Source organism: Haemaphysalis longicornis, unplaced genomic scaffold, assembly GCF_048455015.1.
Source record: "Haemaphysalis longicornis isolate Haplotype H1 unplaced genomic scaffold, Haemaphysalis longicornis Haplotype H1 scaffold_2, whole genome shotgun sequence".
Classification (NCBI taxonomy): domain Eukaryota; kingdom Metazoa; phylum Arthropoda; class Arachnida; order Ixodida; family Ixodidae; genus Haemaphysalis; species Haemaphysalis longicornis.
Window position 1 is genome coordinate 236,634,623 of NW_027526295.1, and position 14,127 is coordinate 236,648,749.

General features: G+C 48.6%; 1 protein-coding gene and 1 non-coding gene across 2 annotated transcripts in view; both read left to right on the forward strand.

The window, feature by feature from the left end:
* LOC144168565 (phospholipid-transporting ATPase ABCA3-like) overlaps positions 1–14,127 on the forward strand; it is a 53,347-nt gene continuing 39,220 nt past the window's right edge. The window contains exons 1-5 of the mRNA XM_077697521.1: positions 1–15; positions 600–900; positions 3,280–3,525; positions 7,610–7,704; positions 8,691–8,852. Coding sequence (XP_077553647.1) covers positions 1–15; positions 600–900; positions 3,280–3,525; positions 7,610–7,704; positions 8,691–8,852 — 819 coding nt within the window. The remainder of the gene's footprint in view (positions 16–599; positions 901–3,279; positions 3,526–7,609; positions 7,705–8,690; positions 8,853–14,127) is intronic.
* Positions 5,658–5,729, forward strand: Trnap-agg (transfer RNA proline (anticodon AGG)). Its single transcript has one exon. It is a non-coding gene; the product is annotated as a tRNA-Pro (tRNA).

Sequence of the window (14,127 nt, forward strand, 5' to 3'; positions counted from 1 at the left end):
ATGTTGGACAAGTTGGTACTGGGTTAAACACGGCATAATTCCGCGAAATATTGACTAAGACATACAGACACTCCATGACAAGTGCTACAGCAGCGCTTGTCCTGTGCGTCTTTGTAACTAGGCTCTGTCAACATTTCGCGCTGTTATGTCTTGTCTATCCTCACTCACCGTGGAACACAAGGGCTCCCAACTCACAAGTACCGGAATCGGTGACACCGAACATTTTAAAGCGAGGATTTGTATGCCTCAGTGATGGCGTTCAATGCCGCGCCAATACGCACTGCAGGAAAGGCAACTTTACGCAAAGGGTTTCACAAAACGACGACGACGACGACGACGGCGATGATGATGATGAATCCAACCTGAGTCCCTCGCGTTATGAAGCCAGCGTCTAACCGACTGCTCCTTTCCGACACGGTCGACGCTGTTTGACGCTGTTTGACGCTGTTTGAATTTTGGACTTCGACTTTAACTCCCGTTGCATGGGAGAAAGCTTCGCGTTTCGACTATCTTTCTTTTACGCGAGAACGAGCAAAAACTTTGTTCTCCTTGCACTCGAACCGTGAACAAACTGCGTGCGGTGCGCATGCGCGGTGCAGGCGGTGCAGGTGTGCCTGGTCGTGTGGAAGGACCTGGTCGTGTACCGGCTGCGTCGGGAGCGGCTGCTCAGCCTGATCGAGCTGAGCGCACCCGTCGTGCTGCTGGCGCTCTTCTGGCTCTCGTTCGCCGCCCACCCGGACACACACGGGGCAGCCTGGCTCGACGCCGGCCTCCCGGGCCCACGACGGGACCCCTGCGACGCGCCGTACGCGGCCGACCGCATCGCCTTCGCACCGGCCGACAGCCCCTACGCTCGGGAACTGATGCTCAGGGCCTTCCCGGCCCTCGCAAAGAACGAAGGTGAGGGCCACAGGATGGCCAAAGAAGAAACGATAGAAATAAATGTAAACCTGTGTCATGCGCGCCGAAGGTATACATTTGGATTATGAGCAAGCTGTAGTCGGCTACGAATGAATTTAAGCCTCTATCTGAAAAACAGCTCTTATTCGGCAGCTGAAGGCCCTGGCCAAGCGGTGGCGTAAAAGAGGGAAGTGTAAGAAGTAGGTGCAATACGTACACCAGTGTTTGCAATTTTGTGCCAGTCTGTCAAGTGCACCGTAATCTAATAGCGGATTCCTCGGAGAACGATGCAGGAGGAAAAAAAAAAAAAAAAAAACTAAGACCTTATGGCTTGTGAGGGCTTTACGTATCACTGACGCTCATCGAAGCCGAGCGATTGGTTAAACAGGGCTGTCGCGCAATCAAGTTTCTCAACTTGGCTACGAACTTCCTAAAAGTCACCTCCGAGCGATTACCTTGCATAAGGTGATGACTCTACTGCAAAACCTTAAACTGTGCACCCTGGACTTGTGGGACATTACTAACCTTGAAGCAAAATCCCGGTTTCGCATTTTATAGTTTATTGCCCAAAATCTGACTTGTCAAGAATGGAGTGGCTGTTATGGCAGCCAATGAGCTGGGGCGGTATTCTCGTGTTTTGTTCGTTTTGCGCCCATTTCAAAAGTGTCCGTTTTGAGCAAGCCCTGATTGGCTAAAAGCGAACACCCGTATGTGACGCCATGCAAACACGGCGGTGCTATGATGCGCGGCTTCTCGGAGCAGACGATCTGGAGCAGACGATTTTTCGTCGCCTTGTTGTTGGTTCACTGGCGGAACAATAAACACATTAAAGATAGTTTAAAATAGGCTTGGTCGTTTAAAATGTGTTCACGAGAACAGTTGCGCATAAGTCAACCCAAAGCCCGCCTGCAACTGGAAGTATGTCACAATAAAACGGACGCAAAACGGACGTTTTCAAAACGGACAAACACGAGAATACCGCCCCTGCTGTTTGCGAGACTGCCAGGAGCGTTGAAACAGTTGCGACCCTGAAATGTTGCAACCACCAAGCCAGGTGTCCTCTCCTTCCTTCTGAAGTTCGAGTTAATGATTGCTGTCCTCAGGAGTGACAGGACCCTTCCCTGACATTTTCAAGGGCATCCCAGAGTGCAATGGCGATTCAGATATCTTTAAGACTGTCACATCTGACCTGGGTAAAGCGACAGCCGTATACCGTTGTGATGTTGCGCCTGTGGCAACGCTTCAAAAAGGCTGAGCGTTACGCAGAATGACGCGACGAAATTTGTCATAAGACTGCTTGTTTTGTTCCTTTCGTTCTTTTCAATGTGTAGCATACTTCGGCGACCCCGCACAAGAATCTGTCTGTCACGTATTACTCAGTTCACGTTCTGGTTGCATAAGAAAATGCTTTAATAAAGGACCAAAGGGCCTTCATATCTTTGCATGAGACCGTTTAAGTTTTCTCTGAAATAACGTATGTTCCGGAATGCATTTTTGTGCAGTAATGAAGCCGGCTTTAAAGGCATTCGGTGTGTATAGAATCGCGGCTAGAAAGAAGGCATACGTATTGTCCGACAATTACAACTTGTAAGTTCTTGAAAAGAAAAAAAAATTAAGCCCTGCATGTGTAGCCTGCTTTGTAGCAGTACTAGAAATGGGTTGAGAAATAATTAAAATTGGTGGCGCTATGCCAGTAAAACTAGCAAGAGTAGACTTTGACGAAGATTTTGACGTGGCAACTCGGCAGCTGACTTCGAAGTTGATTTGTAATAACTTTTGGATACTGATCTTGAACGCAGCGCCGGCGTTACTTTGAAATCTCCAGTGGGAGTGCGATGTTCAATGCTCTGTGAAACGCCAAGTCCTTTCCGGCAAAAACATCTTTCTGACGGTTAGAATCATGTAGAGAGAGATAGAGAGAGAGAGAGAGAGAGAGAGAGAGAGAGAGAGAGAGAGAGAGAGAGAGAGAGAGAGAGAGAGAGAGAGAGAGAGAGAGAGAGAGAGAGAGAGAGAGAGAGAGAGAGAGAGCAGCTTTTATTATGTGCATTGATCCGAAGATCATGTGGAAGGGGTTATTCCCGGGAATCCATGCGCCGTCTTGAACACGGCCATGTACTACAAAACGACTGCGGAGCACCCGTATGCCGAACAGAACAGTTGATGAATGGTACATTTCAGTCTTGTGGTATTCGCTACGAGCTGCGTGTGGGGCCGACACAGCAAAATAACAGGTTCCCAACACCAGGGTCGCTAAGATGAGTACAGGTGCAGCAGGAATCGCTTAATTCTCCGGAACAAATGGTTTGAACGAGAGCAGGAGCGACTGTACTTGGAGAACTGTTTTTTACTGACCACGACGTGTACTCGACCCTCGTGCAGGCCTGAGCGGATTCTCGAGCAAGCAAGAGATCCTGGATAAAGCGAGCGATGGTTCACTGGGTTCGGACGTGGCGGTCATCTTCGACGGCATGGAGGAGGCGAGTAAACCTAACGAAGAAACGCCGAATGCCCCCGGGGACCTCAACTACACGCTCCTCTTCGGCGAGGCGTTGCCTCCAGAGAAATTCATGTTCCGCTGCCAGGGACCCCGGGCCATCGACGACGCCCAGGAGGAGCTGCTGGCAAGTGAGTGTTCAAAGCGACTTCTATTAGAAAAACTGGTGGGCGTGGGTGGAGACGCACAAAAACCGGGCCATCTCCACTAACGTGAAACCCAGGGAGGGGCGAAGCATGCAGTGTGTAAGCGTATTCTCGGCGCCTTGGCGTTTCTGCCCACGGAGATGAAACCGTTGGGAGGTCGAGGTATACAGCTTTGCTGTAAATGTTTCGTGTCTTTGAAGCACGAAGCGTTCTAGCGCGAGGCATTGGAAGACGAGTGTCCCGGTGTGTTCTTTTAATACGTGTTTTTGCCCACGGAGATGAAACGTTCTAGCGCGAGCCGTTGGAAAACGAGTGTCCCGGTGTGTTCTTTTAGTACGCGTTACATTCCTGCGCGAGGCGTTGGAAAACGAGCGTCCCGGTGTTTTAGTACCGTGACTACACGAAACGACGACGACAGGAGACGCCGACAGGCCAAGCCTTTAAGCGGCTTCGTCCCTAAAAAGAAAGTTCCACCCAGTGTGAAATATGGTGAAACAGTAAAGCTGTGGGTTGTCTTTACGAAGATTACGTTTAGCTTCGACTTCAATCCTGCGTGTGATGTTAAAGTTGTCTTAGGGGCTAATTGTAATATATATATTGTTTAGAGTCGACTTGGCGGCTAATTCTCATATAATTCGCTTCCCGATAGTTCCGGTAAAACAACAGTTGCAGACGTATTTTATAACCGCACTCCCTCCATAGATGGCCATGAATCGACAGCAGACAGTAACGTTTACAACTTCTGGAACGTTTACAACTTCACTGATCCTTGCGACAAGTAAATAAACCTTCGGCAAAAAGATAATAATTTTGCTAAATGCGGGACACTGCATCCTTTACACCTTGCGAGGTGAATTGTCGGCACGGTTTCCGGCAGTGCCTGAGCCGTCTGGCTGCTTAATCACAGGTTCGAATCCTGGCAGCAGTGAGAGTCGTCTTCTCGACGAATTTCAATACGATATTTTACAGCGGAGCTGTGATAGGCTTGGTTCTGGCGAAAACTGCGTGCGTGGACATGATGGGAAGAAAGAAGACGCGTCGAAAAAAATTAATCCGGCAGCAAAGCCAACTTTCATGTGAATGCTCTGCAGCTTTCAATCTAATGACGTATCTTGAAAGAAAAAAATATATCCTACAGAAATTCAGAGAACTATCTACTAATGCGTAGCATTGTCTTCCCGCTTGTCAGTGAGTGTTAGTTTTTTCTAGCCAAATTTTTTTGTTTTTCTAAATCCTTTTTGTGAAATTTGCTCGATTTACGCTATTGTAACGATTAGAAGTAATTTTTTTTGTCTTATTTTTTGGTGTTTCAAGATTTTTTCTACTTATTATCTCCGCAACTTCCGCAAAAGCTGCATTAATCTGGAAGCATGAAGGTCGTTCGTTGTACGATTTGCCACTTTCTGCATTTCTTTATATTTTTCTTATTTTTTAGTTTTTCAAAATTTCGTCCGTTCAATTATCTCCATTTACGTTGTTATAACGACTACCGGTGGAACTTTCCCGAAATCTGCATTATTTTGGAAATGCAGGGCGTTACACGTTTCGCCATATTTCATATTTTTAAAATATTCTTCCTATTTTTTAGTTTTTCAAAATTTCGTGCGCCCAGTTATCTCCATTTGCGCCATTACAGCGATTACAGGAGGAACTTTCGCGATATCTGCATTTTTGTGGAAATGCAGGGCGTCACATGGTCCTGGCTGTTGGGGTCTCGGCAAAGAATGCCACGCATTAAAATTGCCCTGAAATTGGCTGCTACCGACATTCTACGCAGTGAGGATTTCCGCGGTCAAAGTACTTTGACGACAGCGATGGGCCCATGAAATTGGCTCGAACATTTTTCCTTCCTTTGAGCGCGTTTGCCTCAACGCCAGACATTTCTTGGGCCGCCTCCCGTTTTGCTCAAGATATAAACCTTCATTTCCCCTCTTATACCTTGTTCTTGGAGAGTTTTAGACCCCCCAGCAAAATCCCAGCCTCGGCGGTATCTAGCGGAAAGCTGATAAGGCCTGGCTTGGTCTTGTCACTCAGCCCTAAAACCCCTGAGTAGTCGAGTAGACAGAGATGAAGACAACAACCGGTTGCGTCGGAAAATAGAGCAATCTGGGCAGCCTGGCTCGTTGGTCTAGGGGTATGATTCTCGCTTAGGGTGCGAGAGGTCCCGGGTTCAAATCCCGGACGAGCCCTCTTTTTTTTTTTTGCTTGAGTTTTTGTGATTATTTTATTAATGATGACGCGGAACTCGAAAGACCAGCCAAACACAAACGTGTGTTCTTTCTATTTTTTTTGCTCGACTTTGTTATTTTCGCCCGGTGATGCAGAAGCCTAACATTGGGATTTTACACTCAAAGTCGCGGGCTTCATTCCCAGCCTCGGTAAGCCATTTTTACGAATAAGAAGTAGCCGTAAAGTCGGCCTCACGTATAAACACAAGTGCATTGCTGAGAAGACATTTTTAGGGGCAATATTGATACAAGGTAGAGCGGTATTTTCAAAGGGAATATTTACAATAAAGCAGAATCTCGATAAACAAAAATTGCCGCTTAAACAGAACAATAGCCTGTGAGTTTGGCGGTTTTGTATTCAGACTTAAAAACTCCCTGTAATCGAAACTAAAATTTCTGCGTCACCGTGTAAACTGAACCGAAATTGGAACTTCTTGAGATACCCCTTGGCATGAGAATCAGCTTTTTGCGGTTCCGGCTGTTTCGTTTTTGCTTTTGTTTTCTTCCTCCGAGTTTTTCGTTGTTTTTTTTAGCCTCGTAAGCCTCGTCTAGTAAGTGGTTAGCCGTGTTAGCACAACGAATGCAACATCGCAGTTCTTGTTCCAGTCATTCGGTCTCGATTCAAGACGCCGAGATTACAGGGCTCAGCTCCTAACACCTCGTTCGTGCCATCGTGGTGCTATTCACGCTTCATTACCGCGTTGCCGTCTTCTAAATTCGGTACGTGGCTCGTAAGCACTCGCGAAGTTGAGGATCAACTTTCTGAGTGCTGTGCCTAAGCCCCTTGTAGTTTTCTTGCTTTCTGAAAAACTATCAGCTACATTGACCATTAGAGTTCCATGAAATGCCATTAAGAGTGTGTACGCACATAAATCTGCACCTTTGCACATCTCTCTCAGTAAACGGAACTCCTAGAAGCTAAACGGAACTAATTTTTTCTGTCCCTTGAAGTTCCGTTTATCGACAGTCTACTGCACTTATTTACAGGCTAGTAATCACAAAAGCCACGCTGGATGAGAGCACTGCACAAGCCGGGGAACGAACGCTTCACCGTCAGCGTCCTCCTCCTCTCCTTTCTTGATGATGATTCCTGCGTAGCCACAGCACATGTAGCGCCCTCTTTGAAGAGAATTTAATTCCCTGCCACGTAACAATACGAAAGCCCTAGGATCCTCTTTTTATTTTTTGTGAATTTTTTATACTGCTAACCGGTCTTCTTGCAGTGGAGAAACCTGCCCCATAGAGGGCGTGACATAACAGCAGCAGACTGTCGCCGAAGCCAGCTTTAGAACAGCTCCGCTGTTAACAATCTTTTGGAATTCTCCGATAGTGCGCAAGAATTTGGGCCGCATCCACTGTACTTAACACAGTCCTCCTAGGAATTCATTACGTGGCGCATTTACTGCCGTGGGACACTGCTGAGAAAATTTTCATTTATGGACAGGGGGACCTCATGAAAATCTTAGCGGCAGGCCTGAAAACACTACCGAAGTGGTGGTATCAATCCCGGAAGATAGGTAACAGGAAGAGACGTCACCGGAATCTATAACAACACTTCTGGTGAAGTCATCCCGCGTGACTTTGCAGTGCAATGCAGCGTGGTGAAGCCGCTTCAGTTCGGTACTATTTAATGCTATGGCCGACGCCAGACAAAAATAACCAGAAAAGGTCCTAACATTGTACGAGCATTAAGTAAACAACGCTCTGTGAGCTCTTAATGTACTTGGTAACATTGGCCAATCTTTCTTTTGTTTGTTTGTTTGTTTGTTTCTTTGTCTGTGTTTCAATTGGTTCACAAGATTTGATGATTCATCTTCCCGGCTTGTTATGCATGCGTGCAGGAACGCTGTGGCCTGTCCAGTGCCGGCTGAATCGAGCCCACCTGTCGTTGTACGCTGAAACAAGAAACATCAATCCGCCGCCACCTGTACTAAAGGCAAGATTCGCAACTTCGTTCTTCACAAAGTTCCAGCCATGGCGGTTTGAGCTGTTAGAACTCAAAAAGAAGGATCTTGGGTAATCAAAAGTAGCCTAAGGTACTGCTATAAGTCAGTCATTATCATTGATTGTGCTGCTGGAAAAAGCTTCATTCTTCTTTGAAAGCTTGGTCCTACATTAAAGAATACTTATATAAAACCACACCGTCGATCGCCTCAATAATTTTCTGTTTAAATTGCACACAGTTTTTGCGATCCCGTCCGACTCTCATTAGCCTCGTCTCCGTTACCTGCAGGTGGCTCACAGTTGTCCCAAAATTTGCTTTCCTGCAGCAGCTGCCTGAACTTAGGGTGTATTCCAATTTACCGTTTAGACAGCTTCGTTGCCGTCTTCGCGGACAATGGGCCATGTTAAGCCCACTTCCAATTTTAATGAAACAGTCAACGAAGACTGCTTCGTGGAGACAGCATCGGTAGAGTGGCATCGGAGTGAGCAACGATGCAGGCTACCATCCTCTCTAAACTACTAAGTGACGCCAGCACCACCTTTTTGTGTAATATAGTTGCGGCAAACTAACTTCTTCTTTATTATAATATTTAGTATGATTCACTAGGGGTGAAGACGACTGTTTATTTTTTGGCTTGCGTAACGTTTGTAAAAATAACGGTAATATTGTTTACGAAACCTGCGGCTTGCGTTACTCAACATGTCGGCTACGAGGTTGTCGTCTGCGTTGGTGTTGCGCTCGTGACTGCTGCGCCGTTCCAATTCGTATTCCTTTAGACGCCTAATTAGACTGCTTCGTGAGCTGTCTACCAAGCTGTCTGCGAATTGAAAATGCACCCTTAGTCAGGGTGGAAGACACCTATTTATAATTGTCAGATAATGCGGACACTTCAATTTCTACTTTATTTGTTCAATTATGCCACGGATCAGGATCCTCGTGCCGGCTATAAGCGTGCACGGTGCTTGCGGCATCTGCAGGTCCGCATGAAGCGGTTCCCGCTTCCCGCGATGGAGACGGACGTGGGCCCGTGCCAGCCGCTGCTTCCCTGGGTGGCGGTGTTTATGTTCCAGGTTGGCTTCCTTCCGCTCTGCCTCAACGACCTCTACCGCATCATCGACGACAAGGTCAACGACAAACGGGTGCGACATGCATTATACCTACTGGCGCTTTATGCGTGGCATATTGCGCGCGTTTTTTTTTTTTTTTGTCTATGGCTGTCACTAAGGCGACGTTCCATTGCCAGATAGGCACAAGCCAGACACTTCCTGCACGCACCCACAGCTACTGATTCTCTTAGAACACCCCAGCTATTCTTTCCGAAAACTGCTAGCAGTGGCTTTACCAAAAAAAGAGGAGGAGGAGGCAAAACGTTTATCGAGCAAAAAAAAAAAAAAAAACGGTGGGTGGCCTTCTCAGTTCAGGAGGCCGCGCGCCACCGCGGCTCACGTGGCCCGCTGGATCAGTCTGAGCTGCAGCTCCTGCAGGTCCAAGCTGGTAAACGCGCATTCCCACTGCTCGGGGGTAGTGGAAAGGAGAGGGACAGGGTGTTTGAGGGCACATGAAGACGAGGCGGAACTTGACAGTCCGGGCAGTTATACTCGAAGCGTGAGGGGGAAATGTGGGAGATAATGGTGGAGCTATACAGTGAAACCCCGCTGATACGTACCCCGGACTTTAGACGCCCCGCTTCTTACGACGGATCACGGCGGTCCCGGCAAACTTTCCATAGAAACAATGCATTAAAAACCCCGATAATATGACGCTCGGGTGCACGCGCACCGCTTCATACGACGGACCATGGCGCGGATAAACTGGCGTTTTTCCCATATTTTACACCGCTTCGCCGCCTTGTCCCGACCTTTATTCTTAACCGCCGTTTGACGCTGCTTGATGTGCAAAGGTCCGCAGGCGGGAGTTAAATTTCGCCTCTCCATCTTCTTGGCGAAGTGATGGAGGCGAAATAGTGATGTTCTTTTGATGCGCGAGCCGAGAGGACGATCTCGACTCGCTCCGATGACCGACGACCGATGCTTGGAGCGGGTGAGGGATGAGGACTGCCTTCCTTGCTGGATATTAGGTTTATTTACATTATTTACATGACTCCACGTTTACATCACGTCAGAGTGACGGCTACATTGTCACTCTGACAGCAGCAGCCTGTTCGGCCGAGATCTATCCTGAACTAGATCCCCTCTCGACCGACCCCCGACAAAACCCAACACTCCGGTTTTGATAGCAAAAACCCCGCCTCCAAAAAAGGGGGCGTTCAAGAAAGAGAGAAAAACCTTTCAAAACAATTATTACAAACCATTGATTGGCCACAGGAACCAGCCAATCACACACATGTCCCCACCTGCGGTCCCGTGACCCAACTCTCTCTCTTATGCACTCAAAGTGCGTTTCCTACGCACGCTGTTACACCCGGCCAGAAAATACAGGACATCTGCGGCCTAAAGTGAACCATCCATTACGTTCAGCGGGCGGCATCTGCACAAACAACAGCCAAGCCGAGGGCCCGGAGCGGTCCTCGCGCGGCTGACCTCCCTCCGCGCGGCGCCTCCCGCGACGCACCCATTGTCCCGCGACGCGCGGGCAATGAGGGTTGCTAATTCCCTCCCAGACGAAGGGGCGCCGCCGCCCACCTTAACAGACCACGGGGAGAGACGCTGCCAGCCGAGGCGACCATCGTCGAGGCGAACGACCCGTCGACGAAGAGCGCCCGCCGCCGGAGTCGAAGATTTTCTAAACTTACACCGCGCGCGCTCTCAACACTAAGAGATACGATCATCTGGCCTCCCGTCAGCTTGTTATGCCGAATGACCCAGCCACCTCCGGCGCGACAGAGGTACTCAGGCTAAGCACCCCCGTCCTTTGACACACAAAAGGACGGGCACAACACCCGCTCTCCGCGGCTCCGAACTTGTCGTCCGTGCGGCTACATGAAAGGGACACGGGAAAGTAGCTACCAGCGGAGGCGACGCCAATACATGGGCCACCGGCTGCCTTCATTAATTACATGCGGAGCCCGAACTTAACAGCGGGCCAGACCACTTGCTGAACAGACGCAAGCAAGGAGGCGCGGCGTACCCGTGAGCGGGAGTTAACCTTCGATGGCCCCACGCGGCGGAAGCAGTACGCCGATGCGCCAACCGCGAGAAGTCGTCGCTCCGGTGGCAGGCGGACCGTCGCAGAATAAGCAAGTAATTCAGCCAGAGAGGCCTTTAACTAGTGAAAATAGGTTAAAAAGGAACCATTCCGCTGCATCGCACAGGCACTTAGAAACAAGGAAAGGCCGTATAACAGCGCTCCTCCAAGCGCCATATAAACACCCCGCACTAACCACAATCCTAACGGGCCCAGCCAGCTCCCGTCGAGCCACCGACGAACGCGAGAACACACACGACGCAACCCCACAGCGATGACCGAACAGCCGCTTTCCCCGCCCGCTCAATCCAAGTTTCTTCCTTTCACCAAGCTATCTCTCCCCTATCTCTGCTCTCTGGTTTACACTGTCTTTCAAATCCGTGTTGTCACTCCGCTCATTGCTTTGCTACAGCGCCTCAAATCACCCGCGTCCGCTGCAAGAGTGGGGACACGTATATGTTAACACCGTCATTTGGGTCACCCGCTGGCCGCCGCAGCTAGTCACTGTAGCAAGACCGCGCTATAATTTTCGCCGCAACACGGTTTACTCGCGAAGTTTGAATCATCTTATCTATTTCGCATTGCTGGGTCTTGTGGGAAACGAAAACAGCTATGTGATGAACACTTTTACACAATAGCGACGGCACGACACCGTTCAAAGGGTGTCCCCACCATGTACAGCAATGCTGTTTTTGTTTCATCTCCGCCTTGTACTATCGTTCGTTTCGCTTGGACTTGGTAGTTTCACACTCGCCTTTTCCTTTGTCAGTTTGCTTACCACGTCGGTCTTAGCTCGCGCGCTCAAGGCGCGGGGTGGTGGGTCATAAATAGCGCCGGACGGCAGGGGTATCGCGTAGCGCACTGCGCTTGGCAGGCGGGCTAGCCGGACGCCATGAAGGGGATGGGGGCACAACATAGGCGTTGCTTTTTTTTACTCGGGATTTCAGCTAAAGGTTCGCAAATCGCGCGAGAACGCGCTAAATATAGTAGTTTGAATAAGTTCTTAGCCCACCTGTCGCGTGAGACCGTCTACCAGGCCGGCATTTACCCGCACCCCGATCATACGACGCATTCTTGCGGTTCCTTTGAAAGTCGTATTATTAGGGTTCCATGTAGTACGTGCCGGTTTGTCGTCGTCGGCACCAGATTTGTGATTCTCCGACGGAGACGGTCGGGGGGGGGGGGGGGGGGATACCTTCGGCAAGCGTGGCGGTAGTGTGTTAGGATGTCGCTGAAGCAGGAGGGAAGAGGATGGACAGTGGCCGTCGTAAAGTCCGAGCCACCTGGCCCTGTAGGGAACGCCCAGAAGTGAAGCTCGCGGGCCGCAACATGTGCTGCTTCGTTCCTGGGGAGTGAGGCATGTCCCGGGGTCCATACGATGGTTATCGTAAGTAGGTCGGAAATGGCTTTCAGCGCTGCCGGTGGTACTGTTCCCAGGGGTTTTATTTATTTATTTATTTATTTATTTATTTATTTATTTATTTATTTATTTATTTATTTATTTATTTAAAGTGCTCGCCAACAGTGCAAGGGCCTTCTCGGGTGAAGCACTGGGTACATGAATACAAGGCATACAATAGACATGTAGGAAGGAAAAAACTCCAAAAATGGGTGGAAATAAATATGTAGATATATATAAAGAAGGAGAGCGATCAAAGAAGCGAAAACATTTTCTGAACAACAAGAGCTCGGAGGTCGTGTAAAGAAGATGCCCTAATTACACAAACAAGAATAAGCAATGTGGTGCTTTTGGCGCAGAAACACAAGAATTAATTGTTTGTAGGGTTTAACGCGCCGACGCAACGCAGGCGATGAGGCGCGCCGTAGTGGAGGGATCCGGATTAATTTTGACCACCTGGGGACGTGCGCCGAAATCTCGTTTTTTGCTTTCAGGGCGTTTTTGATTTCAGCCTCCATCAGAAAAGTGGCCGCCGCGGCAGGGAATTGGACCCGCGACCTTGTACTCAGCAGAAACACATGAACAGAGGGAGAAGTGCATGCGCGACCTCTCCACAGCATGTGCATTCAAAATGTCAAAATTTTCAAGGAGCATGTAAAAAGAACCATGTCGCTGCAATAAATGTCAATGGAAGATAAAAACAGACTGTTATAGGGTATGTTGGCATCGGTTAGCTGGTGCCAGGCTCAGTGTTCTGCCAGCATGAAAGCAGCCGTGCAGCCGCAGTGGTATGACTGGCACCCACAGGTGAACAGAGCTTACAAGGCAAGGGAAGTCAAACTTGGAATGAATGCAGTTAAAAAGAAAAACAAGGTCACGCCTTGAACGCCTAATACGTAGCTCACCAAGATTCAGGAGCGTGAGAAGCCCCCCGTGTAGATAATGGCTCACTGGTGAGCAACGATAAAATACGGTTCTAGTGAAGCGCTTCTGAGTCCCTTCAAGACAAATAGACGACGAAGGACTTAAAAGGTTCCAAATAGCACTGCCAAAGTCGGGCTTCGGTAAAATTAGGGCGCGGTAGAGGGAGACAAAGCATGATCGGTCGGTGAATTCACTGGTGGCCCGGGAAATCACGCCAAGCGATCGGATACAGCAGTTGGTTAGGCGGCTCACGTGTGAGTGGAAAAGTAGTTTTACGTCCATCATTACACTCAAATCACGCACTACAGTACCGCGTTTTACGAATACACCAAGCAGAGAGTATGAGAAAAGGAGCGGAACAGCCTAACGGGAATATGTGATCACGATAGTTTTGGAGAGATTAAGCTTTAAAAAAATTGTGCAGAAATTCAGGGAATTATCTACTAATGCGTAACATTCTTTTGCCGCTTGTCTTGAGTTTGAGTTTTTTCCAGCCAAATTTTTTGGTTTTTCTAAATCCTTTCCGTGCAATTGTCTCCATTTACGCTGTTCTAACGATAAGAAGTGGAACTTCCGCAAAAGCTGCATTATTGTGGAAATGCAGGACGTTACAGAGTTCCCCGTTTGCCGTAATTTTTTTATATTTTCTTATTTTTTAGTTCTTGAAAATTTAGTTCGATCAATTATCTCCATTTACGCTATTTTAACGATTACAGATGGAACTTCCGCGACATCCGCATTTTTTGTGGAAATGCAGGGCGTTACACTCGGCAAAGAATGCCGCGCATTAATAGTTGCTGCCGCACCATGCCGAAACTGCGTTGATGTCATTTTGCAGCAGGACGCGATAGTTCGGAGAAGAAACGGCGCGAAAGAGCTTCATATCGGCGTGCTGAGAGAGCGAACAATATATGGTGGATGTCATTAACAAAAATGTTAAAGAGAAG